General features: G+C 41.5%; 1 protein-coding gene across 1 annotated transcript; it reads left to right on the top strand.

The window, feature by feature from the left end:
• The first annotated feature begins 184 nt into the window (after positions 1-184).
• mtfr1l (mitochondrial fission regulator 1-like) lies at positions 185-8,777 on the top strand. The gene is made up of 8 exons (XM_061844445.1): positions 185-337; positions 1,409-1,556; positions 1,667-1,774; positions 1,855-1,964; positions 3,225-3,436; positions 3,919-4,300; positions 5,764-5,912; positions 5,993-8,777. The coding sequence occupies exons 2-7, from the start codon at positions 1,542-1,544 to the stop codon at positions 5,810-5,812; spliced, it is 876 nt and encodes a 291-aa protein (XP_061700429.1). The 5' UTR covers positions 185-337; positions 1,409-1,541; the 3' UTR covers positions 5,813-5,912; positions 5,993-8,777.
• The last annotated feature ends 2,108 nt before the right edge of the window (positions 8,778-10,885 follow it).

The raw sequence follows: 10,885 nt of genomic DNA, 5'->3' as shown, positions 1-10,885 counted from the left end.
TTTTGAATCATCAGAGATGAAAAATAGACCAATCTGCGTCTCTGTTCCAGAAAAACTGCACGTCCAGAAATTTTAACCGCATGGTGCGAGTGTTGAACACTTTAATATCACTCAAAATGCGATTAAATGTGCTTGGGAAATAAAAACAAAACCAAAGTGTTATTGTTTTTTTCTCTCGTCGCTACCTCTCGGGGGCGCCGTGACAGAAATTCATCTCAGCTCCGTCAACGGAAATGGAGCGCCGGCTTCCGGTAATGAACGTCAACAATTAACAGTGAAGGAGAAGCTGCGCCTCAAATATTATTCACCACTTCGAAGTTCCTCGTTGTCGTTTACTGTAAGTTCCGTCGTTGCGTTTTGAGTTTTATCTTCGAACTTGAACGAAGCGTTCGGGAAGTAGATGCCGTATTTGAGGGTCACCCTCCGTGTCTACTTCCAAGGCTCGGCCTTGCGTGTGTGTATTTTGATACCGTTTAGTCGCCGGTGCTAATCGATGTCGCGCCGCTGTTGACATGACGAACTTCTTATCCATCTTCCTTTCCCCAGCATCTATCTTAAAACTTTGCTACGATGAAATTCCCAGTATTTTATATTCTTATAATTTGTTGTCTTCATAAAATTGGGGGAAATGTTGATAAATGTTTTCAAAAGTAAAAGCCGACGTTCGAAAATATCTTAAACTCTCAAGGAGGTATTCAAGGAGAACTTCAGAAATCTACAAATATTTATTATGTATGGGTTGAAATTCAGAGGATTTTGAAACTTGTTCGTCTCAAATGGCTTATTAGTTGCTGGACCTCGATCAGACACCATTAAATTTATATGCAATGCTGTTGCTTTGTCACACATAGCAAAAACCTGTGAATAATTCCCAATCCCCTCCCCCAAAATTATTTTTTTAATAAATTCCACAATATTATGCCGAAGTACTGTTGTCCTTTTGTCTAAATGAAACTCCTCATCTCGTCTCAACACGTCGTTGACACGAAGATACCGTTAGATGGCGCCAGAGGAATACTGTCACTGACCACAAAACAGCGCATTTTTTTCAGAAGATAATGGAGCATACGCTCCAAAAAGGTCCTTAAAAATAATCCACCAAAAGGCAAATTTACGCATGGGGTACAGCAAATATGTGGGAGTTAATTGTATTAAAGTACATTTTCAATACGGTCCTTGCAATGCAATGTTGTTATTTGTTCATTTGATTTAAATTAGACTTGTTATATCATTTATTTTCATATGGTTTAGTGCTACAATTCAAGAATCAAGTCATATTTTTTTTTATCAAGGCATATGAGGCGTATTTAAACCTTGACCCATTTTAATAGTTAATTCCTCTCAAGTTAAAATTGTTGGGTAGCGCAATGATGTGTCCTTTTTCTCTCCACTTGTATCGCCCCAACAGATGCTCTGACTAATCTCTTAATTTACACCGTGAGAGTTGTCCGATTACGCGGCATCTGTTCAGTGGATTGCTCAGTCTTGAACCACTAAGAGCACCAAAGAACCGGTGTTCCCCAGCAAGCTGAGCCGTCACCATGGAAACCCAAACAGTAAGGCAGCCTTTTTTCAGGCTGTTTCTCACGTCATGATGGTGGCGTGGGCATTTTGCACAAGAATTTTGGATTTGCAGAGAGTGATTCTTTGTTTTTATTCTTTGCAGGAGGTTATTCCTATCTGGCAGAACAAGCCTCACGGATCCACTCGCAGTGTGGTTAGGAGAATAGGCTCCACTCTTCCGCTGAAACCCCCACAAAGGGCGTGTTTCCAGGTATCGTCCCCTCATTCTTGAAATGTTGTCATTGCAATTTATCAAAATTTAAAGGAGTTAATTTAACCTGTACTCATCAGGAACTACCAGGCCTGCCCGCTCTTCGTCCTCGGGACGGCCCCATGGTTCCCACTTTGGCAGATATTGCCTGGATTGTCGCAGATGAAGAGGAAACGTATGCCAGAGTGCGGTAAAGACGTATAAAATCATGTCTTATCTATTTCAGGCATAGATTTAAGGTATGATCCCTAAACATGATACACAGCTCTTCTGTGTCCAAATACATGTGCAGTGTGTTCCAAAAGTATTTTTTTATGTTGAAATCTATAACTGTGTGTAAAAAAAATATATATATTCTGCATGGTTTACATATCACAGATTTGTACCTTTGGCGGGTGCATCCGAAACTCGTACCTCGCCATAAACTGATGTAATTTATTCTTCCTTGGTGCCTTTCTACTTGTTACTGACATTTATAAGTTTAAATTGGACGGTGAAATAAATACAGTAGAGCCTCGGTTCTCGATCACAATCTGTTCTAAAAGATGGTTCGAAAACCGATTCGTTCGAAAAACGAATCAACTGCCGCGCGAGTTATATTTTTTCCGGTTTTTTTTCCGGGGGTTCGTTTCAATTGACAATAACAAAGCGTGTCGTGGCTGGGTCAGATGGTCGGGCCACGCGCGTTCTGTTATTTCCGTTTTTTCTCGGCGGGGTGGGAATTCACCACAAAGCGCGTCTTGGGTCACCTGCTGTGGCCACGTGCGTTCAGTTATTTCTGGGCTTTGCTGGGGGCATTCAAGCACCAATTTTTGTTCAAAAACAGAACCAAAAAAAAAATCTCAATGTTCATTCAAAAACCGATTTGTTCGAGAACAGTGACGTTTTGAGAACTGAGGCTGTACCGTACAACCAGCTGTAGATCTTTATTATTTAGTAAGTACTTTCTTTGGGGACGGTTGCTGTAATGAAACTTTGTCTTTATAAGCCTTACACAGATTTGTGCTGGATGTAATAATAATTTAGATTACAATTACACAATTGAGATTTTTTTTTTTTCTCTCAAATTGCACAATTGGCATTTGTGTTCTGATGCAGTAAAAAAAAAAAAATCACTGATATAAACACTTGAAATCAAATACCTTCAGATCACTGTTTGGCCTGATCCATATGCATGCCAAGCAAGAATCTGATGCCTCTCACAGATGTGCCAGTGTGAGTCAAAATGTCAATCTCGAGTAAACCCGATCATCTTGACCTTGACAACATTAAAATCCATAGATCTCTGACTGAGACAAACCCGTGTAATACCCAACCATTAATAACTAATAAGCATATTAAAACATTGCTCTGTTATATCCAGCCTAAGTGGAAGGACAGACAGCCTTTTGACGACTAACTCGAAACTCTAAAAGCTTAACTGTCAGTTTTTTTTTTTTTTCTCTCACAGGAGTGACAGTCGCCCCCTGAAACACGAGTGGAGGCCCACGCCGCTCCTGGTGCTGCACAGGAACTCGTCGGTGCCCAACTTTCGCCGTGAGGGCAAGCGGGTGGAGGGCCTAAAGAAGCCCGGGCTAACCGCCCTCAACCGCACCACCGCTCTGCAGGATGAGCTGAGCAGACTTCGAGCACAGATCGCAAAGATTGTTGCCGGCGATACTGGTCAGTCCAGTGCGGTTCAAGGAAATTGAGAATTGTGATTAAAAACAGAAACCAGAGATTTCGACAATTGACGTATCTAAGAACGGTGCTGTAAGTAACATTTCAGCACATTTAATTTTTAAAACAAGATAACTGGAAAATAAAATAAAACACAACCTACAAGATGCCTTTTAAACATAACAGAGAATAAGGTGTTTACAAAGCTACTGGTATTGTTTTATAGGTACTGTCGAAATTAATAACTTTGATAAGATTTTTCAAGTTAATCTTTGTGTAATTCATATTTAACAAAGTGTATTCCTCATTTTGTACTGATCTGGCAGACCGTGTTATGCTGCAGTCATTACTTCCTCTGTTCTGATCACCTTTTTTCCCCCTCATTCCCCTTCTTTTTTTCAGCAGCATTGGCCCTAAAAAAGCCAAAGAAAAAGCAAAACACACTGAGGGAATTATTATTATTTAGATGCTTTGGTTTGTTGCAGGGTCCAACCCCTTGACTCCGGACCTGCTCTCCCCCGACGACACCTCAATGAGTTTTTCTATGGCGCCCTTTGAGACCGCACCGTACCAGCCAGCGGCCGCCGCCTCCGCCTCTTTCGTCATCAGCGACGTGACTGAGGAGGACGAAGAGGAGGAGGAGGAGGAAGACGACGACAAGGACATGGTGTCGGTGGTCTCGGAGCTGGTCCCCGACCCCCTGCCGCCGGTCTCCATGACGGGGTCGGCCACCTTCGACCTGGACAGGCCCAGCATGGACTACCGTGAGGCGGAGGAGGACACGGTGTCGCTGTCCAAGTCCACCAGCTTCGCTGACGTGATGGATATTCTGAAGGACATGAATCGCATGAAGATGAGCAAAGACAGGTAAATACCGGCTCATTATGATTTTAAAATCTTCATTCTAAAGGTCTCTTCGGCAACAGTAGTGCCTTGAGATATGAGTGACCTGAAGTATGGATTATTTTGAGATACGAGAGACAAAGTAGATGTGTGCCTAGCTGGCAAATTTCTTCACATTAATACGTAACTTTAAAGGTCCACTGTCACGAAATGCATGATTTTAATATGTTATTAATGAAAAAAAGGCAGCCGGAATGGATCCATTTTTTTCACACCACAACATGATTTTGACATATGGCTTTTTGTCACTCCCGCCATGAAAATCCCCTCGAGGGATTTGTTTTCAACAAGAAGCAGGAAGTGATGTACAGGGCAGTACCGCACTCAAGCGGTCTCATGTGTTTATACTAGTTTTACCTTCTTTAAGGTAGCTCGTTGGTCCTTCGTGTTAGCCAAAATGCTGGCTCGTTGAATTGCTGGATTTTGCTCGAACACTCTGGAGGATGGATTGATTCTTCATAGTTTTCAAAAAGACCCGCTTCGTTGTGAAAAATTGATTACACTGGTGCAAAGGATGAGAGCTCCGTGGGTTCCAAATGACAGGTGTGTATACAGCTACTAAAAAAAATAGTTGGGGGGGAGGGGGACGTAATCCTCTCAGAATGTAACAAAAGATTGCACACCTTAGTCAGAGGTGCTAAATATGTCGATGTACCCGTCATCGCCGAGCAAGACTTCGGAAAGGGGCCACCGCCGAAGCCGTGCCTCATCCGCCGCAATCACGGCTTCAGCCGGGGTGGCTCATTCTGCAAGCCGGGCCGGGGTGGTTTGTTGCGCCGCCGGACCCCGGTGGCACATCTCCGCCGCGGAGGTGGTTTGGACAGGGAGGCGGTTTGGCCGCGGCATCATCGTGGCTCGTGGGCGGCGTTGTTTTTATCACCACCGCGCGCAGGTGGATCGGACAAGGCGGTGTTTGGCAGCGGCGTCGTCGTCGCTCGCGGTGTTTTTATTACTGCCGCGTGGAGGTGGCTTGGTCATGATCCACATTTCATCTAAATATGGCTCGAAACGCTAGGGTAATATTGCCCCGGTAACTTCACTTGGTTGTGAGACGTTTTCTTCTTCGAAAAGAGCTTCTGTGTCAGAAGGGGCGCGTTTGTCTCCCACAGTAGGGGCCAGAGCGTGTTTTCAATGGCGAATGTCCGGGGTGACATCACGGGCAGGAGATGCAGCCAATATGGCGACCACTTGGATGTCAAATGAGACTTCTGCAACTTTGCGCATGGATGACCTGCTCTCCGCTCATATTTATTATTTCGTATAGACATTGAAGTGAATAATGTTCTAAGTATTTTTCATGACAATATATATATTTTAGAATGTTTATCGGGATGACACTTGGGCTTTAACTTGTCTCTGTAGCCATATTGTACGAACCTCACAGGACACGGGAGCCTTTCGTACTAAGTTTTTGTTTCAATCGTCAGGTATAACAGAGGCTGTACTTCCTTGAGGAAGAGGACTCTGCCTCCCTGATCTCCGAAGCTCTGAGGAAAAAGTTTGTCCTTAAGGAAGAAGACAGCGTTGCCGTCAAGCGGAAATAGCTCAACCTCGCTTGCTCTTCCTGCTACTCCATGTAAGTTAGAATGCGTTTTCGTGCACGGAATGATGACACCACAGTTGTCTACATGTTTTTTTCTCTCTGGTTCTATTTAGGCCTTTTCCCATGAACTGTCATGGACTGCAACCTTGCTCCTCAGACCTTAATGCAGTAGCTGCCCGCTGCCAGTGGGTAAACAAATCTGTATCACATAGTCTATTTCTCAAATGAGGAAACGACCAGTGGCAACGTTAAGGAGCACTTTTTACCCATTCAACGTTGAAAAGGAGGGTTTTAAAATTGTATTTTTTTTTTCCAGTTCTGTATTCTACTTGAAAATGTTTGCGAGTACACAGAGAGTTTCTCTTTAGTCGTCAGATCGTTTGAAACATGTTACTCGCAATCATCAGGTTTAAAATAAATCTGTACGTTTAGGCTATGATGTCTAAAGGAGGGGTGGGGAACCTGAGAGCCACATACAAGCCCGCGGGACTTAGCAGTTCTCCCATTCCTGAGATGTATACAGCAATTTGTAATTGTTGTATATTTGTAAAAAAAAAAAAAGTTGTCCTCACTTACATGTGGTTGACTGATTCGGCAATTCAAACCTCTAATAGGATTTGACTATTGATTTGACTTTTCTAGCTACCGACGGAGATAAAGATTTCAAAATGTCCACTGGTGCTACAGCCCAACCGGCTATATTGGGAAAATATAAAAACAGTGAAATATTAAAAAAAAAAAATCATACATGCTTTTGGGAGTACACTTTGTAGTTATTTTTTTTTTAAAATGTACTTTGGAATATCGTTGGAAAAAATTCTCATGACACCAACAAGGTTGAGAATTTGTGCTTCAAATTTCACAAACCCTAAAAGGCAGAGAACTGCTCACAGCAGCTCATTTGTTAAATATCCTAAAGACATGATAATTGTCATTTTTTTCATACATTTATTCAGATGAAATGGCCCCGTATAGGAAAAGAGTTCCCCACCCCTGTAGTCATGTATGGGAGATACTTTATATGATACAAGCTTGTGGCAGCCTCGTGAAGGAGACTGCGAATTCCTGATTGAGCAAAGGAAATTGAGCGTTGTGTGTTTTACATTACTTTGTACGGGAACCCTTGACTTGTGACTATGAATATTCTTGGTGACGCCTTACCGCACGTTTGTTGCCCACTCAAATGCCTGATTCCCCCCCCCCCGTCCACGGTCGTGGCACAACTTCCTTTTATCAGCCCATCCCTTACTGCCTAACGTATTATTTGTAAATTTAGCATGTTGTTTTTCATACCAAGTTATGTTGGAATAACCCCATCACAAAAAGGCCTGCTGTTTTTTTGAGTTGCTCACTTTAAAAAATTGTCATTTCACAGCATCGTAACAGCTTAGCATTTACCTCAGTTTCTCACCATTGAACCTCTTTGTTGGGTTGAACCCATCACCTCCACGATGTACCACGGAGTTTTTTTTTTTTGTGTCATGGAAGGATTTGCAAATAAAGATGAACAGATGTTTTGAAACTGTTTATCTTTTGGTCTTTGACTAGCTGCATCAATGTAATGCCGCAACAGTTGTGCGTGTCATTTACAGTGGTCACTTACCAGTTTATTATTGTAATTTATTTTTAGTAAGAAAAAATAGCACTGTACAAGATTGTACTTTTATAAAACTAGTACACACTTTCACGCTTCAATTCAAAGATTGTTGTGATGCTCCTGGCTATGAGCACTTTAGCCAGCAGGGGGCACGACAATATAGAAACATATTACACGTTCCTGCAGTAATATTAGTTTTCCAAAGGATAAAAACTGCATACCTGTGAGTATTGTATGCTCTGAATGGGCTGCTACTGTTTGTGTTTAACAATTTGTACAAAGTTAGATTTATAACTACTGTAGTAGCATTGCTAGCTTCGTTAGCCCATCCAAAGGTTTCTCTGATCGTGTTCACATTAAGCTAGCGCACTTTTGTAAGTTCTATGGTTTGGTGAAATACACAAATATTAAATGCACAAAACTAACTTTCTGAATACTTCTGGATAGGAGTGGGGAAGCAGAGGAGTTCACTTAACTGAAAGTAGGATTTGTTAATCACACTAATCTGAAATGTTTTTTTGTACATTATTGCCCATTCCCTACATTGTTTATTATTGTTATTATTATTTTTGCTTTTTCTTGTTCTTTTTTTTCCTCTTTTTTAATGAAGCTGTTCCTAAGTAAGCCACAGTCTATTTTCTGAGAGAGTCCTTGGCCTAGTTCACCTCCACCATGAACATCCTCCTGAATTTAGGTCCTGTAAATGTGGGGGTCGTTAATTAGATTTACCGTCATAATTAGACTCTTTTAAATGTAGACCTCTGTTCAATATTTTTTTTTTGTAAACAATTCTCATGTACCCTTTTGTTGTTTGTACATCTTCATGTGTTCATGATTTTGTCTTCCTACTAATTGTCTTACGTGCATCGAATTTTGTACATATTCCAATCGACCAGCTTGCATTGTTTACCATCACTTTTCTTTTTGTTTCACCACTCGTGTTGAATACCTAACTCGTGTGTCATTGCTGACAAATTCTCGGCCAAGACATTGTGATATTTAAACTGATTCAACCGATGAAAAATGTTAAACGCTGCTGCGGTGACCAATTCATCATTCTGGGCTACAGCTGTGCTGAAACCAAACTAGTGGAAGACAAACCATTCCAGCAGCTGTTGTTTGCAAACTGCAGGTGTTGTCAGTTAATAGTCTTAAACACGTCGCATCCTCACAGCACGTGACTGGAAATGGCTCGGCTCTTTTAGTCACATTTCCGGACATTGTTTCTTTTTCCAGTCCGAAACAAGTGTCTGAAAACCGCCAAATGAAAGACAAGTTTTGAAATGAAAATGTGAAATGTCTTCTGCTTGTTTTGTTTTCGTTTTTTTTTTTTTTCTTTTTCTTTCCCATGCCAGGTTGTGACTCACATTTCCAGGCTGAGTATCCTTCCACTTTGGAAAAAGCCAAAGGAAATACCGGAGCAGAAAGCTCTGATGATCCAACAAGTGTGCAGTAGCTGGATACGATAGCACTGGTAACATTATCACCTGCCTCTGTATCATTCTTCCGTTTTTGAATTCACCTAAAAGGAGACGTTATGCATGTTCAACAATTTCAAACATTTTTCAAGTGACTTAACATAGCTGTGACATGACATTCTCAAAATATTGTAGGACACTTTATACACCTTGTTTCTTGTCTTGCTGAAATCAGCTCGCTTTAGGAGTTTCTTTGCGAGTGAGCCCCCACAACCACTCCCATTTAGTGGCGCTTCAATGCTGAAGCTGGCTTTCATTACTATGATGACGGAGGGTAGAACCTGAGCCTTGCAACCACAGTAGGTTGCCTCTTGCCATCTTTCCATCCTTTGTAAAATACACTTACACTTGTACAGTAAGGGAAATTGGGCTTCGGTGAAATTCCAAGATGATCTAAAAATGCAGTTTAACCTTTCCAAGTGAACTTAATTTGACCTCTTCTAAACTCTGGAATGTACCTTTTGCATAATTTCCCTAACAAGAAGCTGAAGAGGATCATTCACAACAGGTGTTGCTCTATGAGTCACCGACTACATTTCCTGCTTCAATTAGTATTGATATTTAAATTTTGACATCATCAAACATTTGATGAACACGAGCCTCATCGCTCGGGGGGAGGGGGGAGGGGGGGGGCTCACGGGACTGTTGTGCCCATTCTTCTGTTTTCCTTTTTTTTGACTTGTCTTAAAGGTGGTGCATATTGATATTTATGTTTCCTACCTTGCAACCTTGTACCTTGCTTATCCTCACGAGAGTCGTGTGCGTGCTGGAGCCACCCCCCGCTCCCATTTTCAGGCGAGAGGCGCGTACACCCTGAACTAGTCGGCAGCTTTTCGCACATGTAAACAAACAACCATTTGTGGCACATTCATACCCCTTGTTAAATCCTTGTTGATTATTATGAAAAATTATTTACATGATCGGTGTCTTCATACAGAAGAATGTAATGTATAATTTATTACTGTAATTTGTAACTGGTCGGCAGCTTTTCGCACATGTAAACAACGATTTGTAGCACATTCACACCCTTTGTTCAGTCATTGTTGATAATTATTATGAGAAATTATTTACATGATCGGTGTCTTCATACAGAAGAATGTAATGTATAATTTCTTACCGTAATTTCCGGCCTACAGAGGGCACCGGATTATAAGCCTCACCCAATACATTTGTAAAGGAAATACCATTTGGTACATACATAAGCCGCACCTGTGTAAAAGCCACAAGAGCCGACATTGAAACCCACATTGAAATATGAGAGATTTACAAAGAAAGACGATACACAGAAAGAGTTTTTAAAGTTTTAATACCCTAGCTTATCTTAAGATAGCAACAACACGGTAGCACGAACAGGGCTGGTTAAAAAACAGACACGGCAGCTACAAAGTAGCAACACGGTAGTGCAGCACTAACACAGCCAGTTAAAAAAAAAAAAAAAAACAACATACGACACTAACGCTACCGAGGCGCTAAGAGGGTTGGTTAAAAAAAAAAAAAAAACATACCGGTCACTTAGACATGGCAGCAACACAGCAGCAACACGCTAGCACAGCACTAACGCTGGCACATCGCTGACAGAGCTGGTTTGAAAAAAAAAAACATACCGGTAAAAGTCACTTCCTTGGAACATATATTCCACTGGTCTCACTCTTACCTTTTCCGCTCGAGTGCGGCCGTTGGAAAAAAAAATGCACACATTAGCCGCATCACTGCATCAGCCACAGGGTTGAAAGCATGTGAAAAAAATACGGTAGTTTAAAATATTCAGCAAATTTGTTATTTCTTAAGTGTCTGTGATATTAACAGAACTTCCTATTAATAATTACCCATGCAGTAACTGTCATTTTCTAAAAAGTTGATGATTCCTGTGGTACAGTTTGTGTACACTAAATCTTTGATTTACCAATTTACCAGCGTGTTAAATCAAGTAA

The sequence above is a fragment of the Syngnathoides biaculeatus genome, chromosome 15 (genome assembly GCF_019802595.1).
Source record: "Syngnathoides biaculeatus isolate LvHL_M chromosome 15, ASM1980259v1, whole genome shotgun sequence".
Taxonomy (NCBI): domain Eukaryota; kingdom Metazoa; phylum Chordata; class Actinopteri; order Syngnathiformes; family Syngnathidae; genus Syngnathoides; species Syngnathoides biaculeatus.
Note: the sequence above shows the minus strand (reverse complement) of the source record. Positions and strands in the feature narration are given on the sequence as shown.

Coding starts and splice junctions, on each gene's coding strand:
- mtfr1l (XM_061844445.1), top strand. Junction 1,775..1,854: donor CACAAAGGGCGTGTTTCCAG/GTATCGTCCCCT, acceptor TGTACTCATCAG/GAACTACCAGGCCTGCCCGC. Junction 4,301..5,763: donor ATGAAGATGAGCAAAGACAG/GTAAATACCGGC, acceptor TTCAATCGTCAG/GTATAACAGAGGCTGTACTT.